Raw genomic sequence first — 12,826 nt, 5'->3', positions numbered from 1 at the left:
ACTTGTCAGCTCATCTCTTATCTAACCTAAGTAGAAAGTCAAAGTTTCTGAATATAGAAGGCATAATATTATTTGAATTTACAGATAAACATTAGTCAGTCCTTTATTTCCAGTAACATTCCAATGTACTAAAAATGTCCATTTTCTAGTGTTTCTAGAAAAAAGTATTTGGTCACATACTATATTTGTACTTATTAGATGAACATGTAGAAATGCTCCTACAAATTAATTTCTTGAAATAATATTAATAAATGTCTTCAGAATGCGTTTTAGCTTAAAGTAAACATATACTGGAACGGCCACCCAGTGCTTCTACTGGAAACTCCATTTAATTCATTGGAATACATGTATAAGGGAGTAGACTAAAAAACGACACAAACAAATTAATGTTTTGGAGGTTTATTTGCAACAAGCACGTTTCATGTTTTTGAGTAAACTAAGAAAACATTCTTTCCAGTCATCACAAGGAATGGGCAGCAATTAAAAAGACAGAAACAAGTGAAATCTCTATGACATTTCAATCCCATCAAGAAAGTTTTCTAAGTAAATATGGGAACAGGAGATAATACAAATAAGATCTTAGAAATCAATTCATTGCTTTGGTGGTAGTCTATGAAGCCATCTGCACAAAAAAGATGCTCTCAGGCAGCTAGACTCCAGTAAGCACTCTGGCAGCAAAGCCCTATCACTGCAACAGCTTGAGAAAAGTAAAAAAAGAAGACCCACTAGAAAAGCTTACAATGAAGGGATGCATCACCGCTGTGAAAAATGGGATACCCTGGTACAAAACAAACACCAACAACAAGCAGACTGCAAATTCTGTGTCCACTACGTTACTTCAACTTACCTTATTTGCTTCTCTTTTTTCTGTTCATATTTCTGTATTTACATGTTTGTCAGATTCTGTCAAATATTCAGAGCACGTTTTAGATATTGATTGTTGCAAGCAGTATTGATAAGGTACAAGTGCAAGCTTTGTACAACTGTATAATCTCCCCTAGATTGTCACTAAGTATGCATTAGAAATTCTTACCAGGAATAACTTCAGAAGCAGCACTCAATCTCCTTTTAAAATGCCAGTATTAATGCCCATAGGAACAGTGCAGCATCTCAGTATTCTATTATTACAGAGTGTATAAAAAAAGCTTTCACAGAATATGTAATGGATCCCATAAGGGAGAGACCCAAGTCAATAACAACTCTAAAACAAGAGCCTTTCTGACAAAACCTGACACATGTACCCTCAATGGAAAAAAAAAAAGAAAAAAACAAAACCAAATCCAAACAACTTCTGCAGAAAACAATTTAACAAGGATAGTGCAAAGTTATTCTTCAATACAGGAGTGTCCATCTTCATGCCATCTTCAGCATAACACCCAGTGCGTATGGATCATCCAAAGAAAAAGTGCAAATGTACGATGAACAGAAGCACAACAGATTCCTAGGAACATCCAAAAATAATTGAACAAAAATGGGGTTGTTAGGTAGATACAAAATACAGTTGGAGGAGAGTATCTGTGAACAAGTACTATGCCATAAAAACTATGAAAATCAAGGCAGGTTTCCAGCAACCAACAACTTGTTCATAGTTGACAATTTTATCAAGCGCTGCAGAGATTCCCAGTAGTGGGATACACTGAATGCACAAGATAGAAATCAGCACAGCTGCAAAAAACCCAAGAGTTTACAAAATTGTAAAAGAAGCTGCAAAAGAAATGCCCAATTATTTGCCAAAAGCTGCGTTCAAAAACCTTTGCTGCAAAAAAAGTGCAAGAAAATCTCACTGCAATTTGAGCGCTACATTAGGTATTTAATATATGCTAAGACACAAACTTGGTTCTGCTTTCTTCTCCATACTTACCAGTATACAGAGGAGATTAAAAGCTGTTTTAATCAGCTTGATGAGGATTACCGTATTAACTCCGTAGGCCTGGATGCTTACATACAGAATAGTTAGAATTGGGCTTGCCCAGTGAAAGCTGTGTTAACATTTTGTATCAGTGTTAGCTCACGGATACAAAAATCCCTGTAGGAGCTGTCTCAATAAGCATGAATTACAGAAACACTGAAACAGTTCTCATTTATACCATGAACTAAACCCACCACCTGTGTCTAGCTGGAGGAAATACATGGAAACATTACTGTCCTTCCTTCATGTCAGACATACTGAACGTTGTTTTCTTACACATGACGTATTTCACAACAGAAAAACCAGCAATGAGGATATAGCAGAAAAAAACCTAATTCAGAAATTTATTCTGCTTAATGACTGTATTACAGAACTCTGAGTTCCTAGAAAACAGAAGAGGACAAAGATAATGGATAAGGACAAGGATAAACTGATGTGATCTGACCAGACAACTTTAGTACAAGAAACTGTCCTTGACCTAAGTAAAATAATTTCCATTTTTTAAACAAGCAAACAAAATATATAGAGGATAGCACTGCAGTACCACATGGTCTCGTGTTTTCTTTATTCCCAGTGGTGTTACTGAAGCATCGATTTTTAGACTTAATAGCTTGCATACATACTATATGTAAAAATCTAAGTAGCTTTCCCATAATGCCCTCATCTCAGGACATACAGATCAGGCACTTATGACCCTCTTCTGCAGTCAGCTTTATTGCAAGGCTACCAGTGATCCAACAAAAATCCTGTTCTGACTCCAAAGTTATGGCAAAGACTTCTCTGCTTACCACATGTTAGGTTTAAGGTTGTCAGCAGTATAGCAGTCTTCTCACTCTTGGGCAAGCGCTGCAGCCAAAAAAAAAGAGTGAAAGGACACAAGGAGTGACCTTGGTAAGAGGTTTGCTACTGATTTCAGTAAAACCAGGATTTCACTTTTAGGGAAGGTATTTCCAGAGATGAGGCATACTCTTGGGGGTACTGCTCTTTCACAGAAGGGGAAAAGTTATCCTGTAACTAGACTAATAAAATTTGATGTCCACCTATTCTGGACTAGCAAAATGACCACCAAGAGGTGATGTTTTAATTCTCACTCATTACAAGAATAGAGACATGCCAAGTAATGTTAAGTAACATCGATACTAGCAAAACTGGGAATAGCAAAAGCATTTAAACTGACAGAAAATACTTTCAGTCAGTGAGAATACCTTCCCTGAGTTAGAATAAAGAGAAAAAGGTGTAACCTTAAGGTGAAAGGTGATTATGAAAGGATTTATACAAACACCTACTACACCTGGAAATTGGATTTGATGACTAAGAAGGTCCCTTTCAATCCTTTGTTCTAAGTGAGAATTAATTCAGTAACAGACATTAAGAAAAGGTTTGGAGGTGCAAGATGGCATAATGGAAATGTGGTAAGTTGCAATTATGTGAACTTGCACATTAGGTGCAGGCATTATGGTACAATATTTAAATTACAGAAGGCAGACCCCAGAGTTACACAGCCACAGATAATCTGGAGACATATTTTTAATGTAAATAAATATTTAAAAATAACATATTAATGTGAAATAGGCATAAGCTATTAATAAAAACAGGTTGGAGGGGTTATTTACAGGCCATTAATTCTTCATCTAAAATGAAACAAAAATACAACTGAAGTAACTAATTTTCATTTATAAAAACTTCAATTCTTCATAATATGCAAGTCCCACATTTTCAACAATATACAGTCTCAAAATAAGTCTGTGGATACTATTACTTAATTAAAAAACACCAAAAAGAATGCTGAAGGAGGATAAAAAGGCACTGTAATTCTTAATTTTACAAGTGACTTTGTGATGTCTTACTGAAGGAGCAAATACTGGCTGCTACCGAGGAAAATTCACATAAAAAGGTACCTTCCTTCCAACATTTCTAACGCAAAAATGCTATACTCTAACTGTATCGGGCTGAAAAAATATTCCTCCACCTCTGAAAATGAAATAACTTCTTTTCTCACAAACACAGAGAGGGAGATGAATGTGCCCTTAAAAACCAAGTATGACTAAGGAGTAGAAAGCTATTCATCACTCAGTCTGAAAAACAGGAACATCAAATTAAACCCATAGCTACTACCAGAGGGAAAGAAAAATCCTGACTCTTCCCCAAAACACTCGCAAAGATAGGTACCTGCTGAAACTTCTCTATGGTGTGACTGGATACCAGTTTTCAAGGCTGGTCCCTATTCATCACTTTGGCCAATGGCTATCAATTTGGCCATCTTGTCTGGCTAAACAACGTAGTACTGGCAGTTGCATTATAATCACACTAGGTTAATACTGGGGTGCATCTGAAACGGACAACTAACAAAAGCAGTATTACTGACTGACCTCACACAATACCAAGCAGCAAGGGAGGAGATGACCTCTGTCAGCACAGGGGCAGAATACCTTTGCTTGGTAACCTATCCATGAAGACTAATTAGTTTTGCTAGCCTTGCACCTGCACCCCAAAGCCAAGGTGATGTAATATAAATGCACCTTATATTTCAGCATCACACATACACTCATGTAGAATGGGGTTTCTCTAGGCCTACATGGTAAAGTTACATATCCTGCCCCACTTACACAAACATAGCTAAATATTCTGCTTAAAGGTGTGGACAGAAAAATTGAATATTATTAACCTGAAATAATCCATAAACTTTTCCAGCTGATTAGTATGTATTTGAATAGAGAGTTCCAGTGCTTGGTCATACAGAACACAGTTTGAAATCAGTTGCTTCTATTCTCTTTTGTTTCAGTGAGCATGAGACCTTGGGAGTTAGCAGAGATTACAGAGTCTGAGTGAAGCATTGAAGAACTTTCTTAGAACTCTAGCAGTGGAGAAGATGAGAGGTCCTCCATGATACAGAAAATCTACCCCAATCCCCTCTCCAAAACCCAGACAACCTAATTCAAGTCCTTAACTCAAATAAAAGACTCTATGCAATAATCAAGAGCTGCATTTTCATGATCATCCATAAGGCAATGACTACTCTTCAAAAATACTATCTAAATGTATGACCTGATACTATATTCAATCATTTATACAATGAAAGAATGAGCTGAAAAGTCTTTTACTTTTAGTGCAATGTCTTTCTTCAAGGAAGAGGTGTAAGTCTGCATTCTCTTTATGGATAACAAACATTAAAAAAACTTTAGGACATGAAACTTTGAACATTTACTGGTCAGTTATTACAACAAAACAACATAACTACAGAAGTCACTATCTAAGAGCTGTAAATAGACTTAGTGATTTTACCTGCTCTACTCTCTAAAAGAAAAGATTAACAGGTTTGCAGGATGCTTATCATCTGAATTAACAAGTATTGGCAAAGTTTTTTTGTATATTCTATCCACTCTTAAAATGAAGATAATCAGACCTTTATTCTGTCATCTAAGCTAGGAACTTTGATTATTCTGCAGAACTGTAATACTGTCCATCTTTGTGACTTCAGGAGGGCTAGATTTTGAAAAAGAACTTATTTAGTGGCAACAGTTGTATTATAGTCCCAAACATTACCTGATTACACCTTAAATACGTTTATTTGTTCATTAAATAAGCAAACATTAAAGCATTAATAAATTGTGGTGGTACCTGAAGAATTCAAGTCTTACTGACTTGTCCTCCTGAAACAGAGATTGGTAACTGTTTCTCATGAGTGGAAAGTGTGCAATTTAAGGCAGTTGACAGATGTAAGTAGAAGAAAAACTGCCAACAGCTAGTGCTTATTGAAATTGCAAAATGAAACTGTGATGCATAACATGGAATTGACACTGCAACATTTTCATTACCCTGGGAAAGCAAGCCTTGTTGCACAAACAGAACAGACATTGTCATATCAGCACTGGATGCCTATTGTTGGTAGCATTTTCTGTGACTAAAATAGACTTGCTGATGATGTCTTATACTAGAAAGACATGAAGAATCTATGTTATAACATGACAGAAAAGTGGATGGTGTAAAAAAGAAATAGAAAAAAAGAGAAAAAGCAGATCAGAAATTGCTAATGAAAATATTGAAGAGAGAAAAATGAGAAAGGGAGAACCAGTCCAAAAAGAATAACTTAAAAAAGACAGCAAACAGTGTAAGAGTATCAATAACATTGTCTGCTGGCACCAGCCAAGTAGAAAAAGTAGTGCCTCTAACCTTCAGAATGCAGAATCTTTCATTAAGAACAAATAGATGAGTTTGACAGACATATTAGTAAGAATAGAGTATCAGTTACTTGAAATACCCATCTCTATCTTTGGTCACTGACAGCATAGTACACTTAACAGATTTCTGAAGCAAACCTTTGATTCAGTAAAGTATTCAATCAAAACCAGTCTGAGGAACAGCTTTATTGAAACCATAAATTTATGTTCAGTTCTGTTCAACATTTGGCAAAGTTCAGCACCTCCACTAGGCATTTTCCCTCCTCCCAAATGGCTTACCATTTTTAATATTGGAAGTTTTTCATGTCTGAAATAATGTTCATTGCCATCAACATCTCAGTTTTCATCAGAACCCTGAATCTGTGCTACAACTTAGTCTTCTACAAGTTATCTCCCTTGAGTCAAATATGTGTCAGGCTACCCACTGTCTCTCAGGGCACAACAGGATGTCCGGGGATCACCTGTGACAAAAACAATGATTCCATTAGTCTGAATTCACAGCAGGAGATTCATTTATTAGATAAAACAATATTTCATAGAGAATTTAACATTACCATTTTAAAACTTAAAAAACCCCACAAAACCAAAACATCATCAAGAACAACCTTTTCCTGAAAGCACTGATGAGAACTCTAATCCAATAATCAAGATAGAGATTTTTTTATAATATAAATTTAAAATACAAGAATAGAACTGAGAGAGGAACACTCTTCAAGTGGATTCTTTTACTGTTCAAACCAAAACCCAGGGCCAGTTTGAAAAGCCTCCAAAATAAAATTCTTAGTGATAGATCCCATCCCCCAGTTCTGCAATGGGTGTACTACTAACAAATATTGGATTAAAAAAAAAAAAAGTCACATAGCTGTGTTCCTTAGTTCTTCCATACATGATCTCCCTGATCTTACAAATTTTGGTCAGAGATTACTCTTGAGTTCATTATTCTTTTGAACACTCATAGAGCTGTCTTTACAGAACTGTCTGGACCTAATGCAGCAGAGGCAGACTTAGTACACAAAAAGGCATTTCCCTTTTTTCATTGCCACCTCATTCAGAGAAGTAGATAACACACATACTGAAGTTTGAGCATGTGTGCAGTGCCAGTGAATGTAACTGTATGTTGCTGCTCTAAGGCCTTGGGGCCTCAACAATGGCTGACTCCTCTGGTTTCTTCACTAGTAAGAAAAACAAGTGTTTTAGCAACAAAACATTTGGGCCAAGGACATCCAAAACTGGGAAAAAGTACAAAACCCCAAATACATCTAGCACAGAACAGAGATGGGCAAGAAGCTGAATGCAGCTTTCTGCCCTGATGTAGTAGGTGCTAGTTACTAGCTTGGCACCAGTCCATGTGTTATCCCAACTCACGTCAGGTGTTAGCAGACAGGACAGGCACAGAAGAATGAGAATGAGACTGCTGGAGGCTCCCTTCCAGCACAGGGGTCTGTTGGAGGGGTATTCAGGACACCTTTGGGCCTCAGCACATAAAAAGCCCAGAAAAAAGCAGCCCACCAGGCCAAGAGAACAGTTGCAAAAGGAAGAGAAAGAGCAAGAGGTGTCATTGCACTCAATAGAGCTTTCTTTATTGACCTTAAGAATGCTCCAGTCCTGCAATCACTGAGTACCCAAATCCCCCTGTCAAAGTGGCAGGCGCATGTTAACTGAGATTAGTTTACTGCTGGTAACATTAAAATGTCAGTTAACATGCACCCGTCACTTTGACAGGGGGATTTGCAACCTCACCTTGTTCTTGATGCATTGTTTTTCTTAATGTGGGTAACAACAAAGGCATAAGGATACTAGCAGTCACTGAATTTGTGTGTAATATCACATAAATCACATTACATGATCTCCTCAGATTTCTGAGATTCTCCAGTGTTCATAGTTTCAAGTAGAAACTCCACTTGTTGCAAAAGGTACCAGTAATCTTTAATCCACCTTCCCCAAGAGTAGTTATTTCATCTTTATAGAGTGGAACTATTGAATGACCTTTTTTCTGATCAATGAATGTTAGTGATGGAAAATGAGACACATTAGAGTGACTCATGCCAAACTTCTTCTAAAGTGAGCCCTTCTAATTCTTTTTAAAATTAATTATTAAAGAAAGCACATCAGTTTAAAGTTCAAGCTGCAGGAATGTGCTACCAAAATATGGGCATTAAAATCCTTATGCCTTGAATGTTTCCCTTGAACTTTGTTTCAAAGTTAAAAGATCACAGACGTCATAAACCAAATTCAGTCTTTGTGTAGGCCAGCATTAAATTGCAGCTGTTCCCATCACAACTGAATTGGTGTCAGGCACCTGTTAAGCCACCATAAAAATAACCCAAATCAAAACAGACCAGAACTATGAAACTTATTACAAGTCAAGTACATTAAATAAAAGAGGATCCTACCAGTTGCATCATCAGCTTCTGTGTCTAGAAGAGCATCTACTGAAGCCATGCTTGTGACTATGAAGGAGTCTGCAGTATCAGACACTCCTCGCTTGCTGAGACAAACTTCTTTGAGATACTGACTTCTCTGCTTTGATCAGTGTCTTTAACTAACCTCCTGACTGTCAGGAAGGTTACACCACTTGTTGAGAAGATTTCCTAGGCCTTCCTACTATTCCTCAATGCACTTTATTTAACCAAAAGTCCACAGGTTCAATTTGTAGTTATCTTCAAAAAATATTTCTATAATAGAGAGTGGGATAGAGATGCAAGATGTTTTCCCCCACCAAATCCACCTTTTTGGTAAACTGTTAAATACTCCTTATTTCTGATAGTCCTCTCTTGAAAAGAAGGAAGAAAGTCTTCAGTGAGATACATTTTCTTCAGGAGGTATCTTCTGTTCCTCCCTGACCTTTTTCCAGTGGAATTTTCATCCTGCGTTCTTTTTCCTCAATAAATGTGCCATCAAAATACTTAATATAGGTTGCTGTAAATTCAGAAGTATTTTTTCTTATTACAGTTCTGTAAAAAGCTGCAACTGTCTTTATAAATAGTAAGTTACAAATTAGTTGTATGTATAAATCAGATTTTTTTCAATGTACACTCTTCCTGTATAATCTGAGTTAGTGTAAACAAGGCTTAGTAAACTTTCTTCTTCATAGTCAAAAATATTAGGCCAGGGTTTCCTAAATATTTATGCCTTGTCATAAATTTACTCGACTGAGTGATCCCTTCTTAATTCAATGACACATTTAGTAGTGATGCTACATAAGTAAAGTTATGCCCAGACACAGGTTTTTACAGGATTAGTCAAAACCACTTTGCACATCTTTTTGTAGCTTATTAATGATGTTCTTCCCAAAGTTACCTTTTATCCATGGACTAAATAAAATTTACTTTGAAAAAGACTTTAAAACTTTTTCTTTTTTTTTTTTTCCTAAAACAGGCTACAATCTATTTCCTATCTTATACCAAGTATCTCCTCGTTTTAAGTAAGCCTTAATTTCAGAGGGTAAACCAGTATCTAATTCATTTGCCAGTCTAAAATAATTTCTGTTCAGAAGAATGCTCTGTTCTCCTAGCTGTAGGAGATAACTGTTGCCAGTTTGCTGCAGTTCTTAACAGCCACTATGACAGAAAAGGTAAGAACAAGAAATTCAGTAAGAGTGAGCCAGTGAGCATGTGTCAGGATTCAAGAAGGATTACGTGAGATCTACAGCAAAGAATATGCACATGCATAGCACCCAATGATTCCCTTCTGTTTCCAGAAAAGAGAGACCATGTTTATTTCAGACTTATTACCAGACATGTCTGTATCGCAAACTCCACAGAGAAGTGCTGAAGTATGTATTTAGTAATTAAGGCCTACGAGAGTATCACCCTTTCCCCCAGAGTAACCCCAGTAACATGCCTCAACCCTTTCTCCCTCCATCTGAAAACCTCCCAGGGAACAAGCGTAGTCAAGTGCTGGGTTGGATTTAGGGAGTCTGATTCTCCTCTCCAGTACATAACATTGCAGTGTGTAAGCCTGTAGCTCCAGTGAATGAAATTTTCTTTCAATGAAAGGAGGGAGAGAATACAGCTTTTAGAACTGATATAGGAAAGAAAAAAATAGCATCTGTTAGTCTTTGTTTCTGTGTGTTGGCATGCCACTATGGCTGAATAAAACTGAAACATATAATCCATTTGCATTACCTGATGTCTTAACCTTAGAAAGTTATGCATGCCACTGTTTGCCAGAGTCCAATACCAGCTACCTTTATTATGCTAACTTACATCAAAGCCTGAGCTCAAGTTCCTCCTCAGATGAATTTTTAACCACCAGCTAGTGAACTTAGTGGAGTTGTAATGAAGAGCTTGACAGCTAGTTATGAAAAAAGAAAAAAAAAAGACAGCATCTCAGTCATCATGGAGTGAAATTCTGCTTTGATTATGAATGCAGCTCCCCTCACATGCTCCTGTAGATTTGTCAATGAAAGATGCACAGCCTTTCACAGCACAGATTTGGTACACGTGCGCAGCAGCTGGTCTGACATGATAAATCAGAATGAATCTGAAGAAGTTCCTGCCTGTCTGACCAATAATCCATGAATTAAGAGGGATTTACGCAATAGACCATCAGAGATTCTATGCTGTCAAAATTAGAGAATTTCATTTTTTAAGAATGTGCCTAAATCTGTTTTCTGTCAGATGTTTCCCATTCCCCAAAGACCTAGATAGCAAGTGGAGGTGCACATAGAAAATTAAATGTCTTGGGGTTTTGAGGGGATTTTTTTTTTAATGAATCGTGCAATGTCTGTAACTTCATATTTGCTTGATTTTAATCTCCAACCATAATACTGATTACTAGAGACATTTCCGTAGCTCAGAGAAAATCAGAGGAACAGCATCCAGCATGTGCAGACACCACACTGCAGCAGCATCCCCAGTACCGTGTCTAAATTTCATTCTTAAGTAAGGTTTACTTGTCTGTTTTGCCAGGTGGGAACTGTCGGGAGCTAAAAATAGCATCACGATTCGGTGGCGGGTGCTAAAAATACACTTACCGGCTCGATCACCGACTCGGCATGAAAGCTACAGTCCTTGGCACCTGTCACAGCCCATAAGCGGTGGCTGGGAATGGAGACAAAGCACGCCCAGCCCTGGAGTTCCGCTCCCGGGCAAAGTTGCACTGGCAGACAAAGAGTCCCCAGCGCTGCACACCACTACCACGGTCCCCTTCCCCCGACCCCCTACCGCCCCTTACCCGCGTTCCTCAGCTTCTTGTTGCGGTACACGGAGATAATGACCAGGAGGTTGCCCAACAGGTCCACCACGATGGTGAAGATGAGGATGGCAGCCAAGGTGGAGGTCACCCACGGCGGGCGGCGCGGGGCGCCCTCGGACGGAGGGTCCCGCGGGAGGACGGAGCTGTTCAGATCGCTCTCGTTCACTCTCATCCTGCTGCTGCACCACTGCCTCCCAGGGCAGGGCCGGGGCCGGGGCCGGGGCAGGTCGGGGCGGGGCGGGGATCCCGGAGGGGATCCCGGCCGCAGTCACCCGCCCAACCTACAGCCAAGCGGGGCTGTCGGTAGCAGGCGCCCCCGCTTCGGCCATGGCCACGGCCGCGGCTGCGCCTCGGAAGTTGCAGTTCCGCGGGGGGACACTTTTATACCCTGCCCGCGCCTCCCGCCCCGCCCGCCGCCGCCACCGCTGCCGCCAGGTGACACTGGCCCGGCACGTGCGCGCCCGGGGGTTCCAGCTGCCGCCCGGCGGCGGAGGCGCAGCGCCACAGCGCCCCCCCGTGGCGCCCGCCCGGCGCGGTGGCGCAGTTCCATTCACAGATACGCTCTGCTTCTTCCCCCCATTCAAGCTGCCGACGCCCATTCACACCGGTCGCTCCATTGAAGGCGGGGCCGCGAGAGACATCGATGGGCTCTGCTTGTCTGCGGTTATGTGGTTCACAGCGGTCGGAGCTATTTTTAGCTCGCCCAGTTAATGCCATATCTTAATTAGGTGCGGCTGAATTCTGCTCCCCCCTTTCCCCGTCTTTATTTAACATCGCACTCGCAAGGGAACGTGAGCTGGGAGAAGCCCCCGCCGGGCAGCGGAGCGCGCCGCTATAAAAAGCTCCTCTCGAAGCCGCGCTCGCCGCGGGAGGGGGGCAGCTGAGGACTCGTGTCCCGGGAGCACCACGTGCTGCCGCTGCAAGGAGGGAAAATGGGGGAACACGCCACGCCGGTACTCCCGCCCTTTCTCCACCCGCTTGGCAGAGTGCGGGAGCCGGCCGCCGCATCTTGAAAGCCCGGTGAGGTCTGGCTCCGCCGTTCATCCAAAAGCAGTGCGGAGGGAATAAGGAGCCATTGCCCGGCCGTGGGGAGGGACCGGCTGAGGGAGTGGGGAGTACCCCTTCACCCCCTCGGACGATGGGTGTTCCGGTAAAAAAAAAAAACTCAAAGGCACTTTCTTCTGTGATAACGTCACTGAATCTTCTCGCTGGTGTAGAGCCGTTTAAAACATCTGAGCAAACTGGGCGTAGGGATTACTCTCCCATTCAGGACAGCGGGCTGCCAGCGCAGGCGGCAATCCCCACTGTACTCAGCTACGCGAGAGGCTGCGGCAGCCACGGGCCGCCCTTCCGAAACACTGATTGGGATACTGCGGCTGGGTTTACCCGAAACCCCAGCGGCGGTGGAGGCTTGAGGCACTCCGCAGTAGGAGCACAGGGCTCCTCCTGGGGCGGCGCAGGTTCCGAGGGGTGCTGCGGAACGCGGGACGGGAGAGGCTCCTGCTGCTGCCCCCGCCAAGTCGCGCTCCGCAGCCTGCGC

General features: G+C 41.0%; 1 protein-coding gene across 4 annotated transcripts in view; it reads right to left on the bottom strand.

Moving 5' to 3' along the window:
• MTNR1A (melatonin receptor 1A) overlaps nucleotides 1–11,497 on the bottom strand; it is a 49,983-nt gene extending 38,486 nt beyond the window's left edge. The window contains exons 1-3 of one of the 4 annotated variants that reach the window (XR_008973626.1): nucleotides 11,266–11,497; nucleotides 6,367–6,548; nucleotides 580–697 (exon numbers count right to left, since the gene is read on the bottom strand). Coding sequence is in view for 1 of the 4 variants with exons in the window: in XM_057420360.1 (XP_057276343.1) it covers nucleotides 11,266–11,458 (193 nt within the window). In the remaining 3 variants the exon portion in view is untranslated. Of the gene's footprint in view, nucleotides 1–579; nucleotides 698–1,267; nucleotides 1,442–6,366; nucleotides 6,549–11,265 lie in introns of those variants that run through there. The other 3 variants (XR_008973625.1, XM_057420359.1, XM_057420360.1) reach the window with 3 other exon arrangements.
• Nucleotides 11,498–12,826: the final 1,329 nt, after the last annotated feature.

This window comes from Pezoporus wallicus, unplaced genomic scaffold, assembly GCF_028554395.1.
Source record: "Pezoporus wallicus isolate ANWC-B61680 ecotype Strahan unplaced genomic scaffold, APGP_CSIRO_Pwel_v1 contig_5552, whole genome shotgun sequence".
Lineage (NCBI taxonomy): Eukaryota > Metazoa > Chordata > Aves > Psittaciformes > Psittacidae > Pezoporus > Pezoporus wallicus.
The sequence above is the reverse complement of the archived record's forward strand: the minus strand, read 5'-3'. Positions and strand labels throughout refer to the sequence as shown.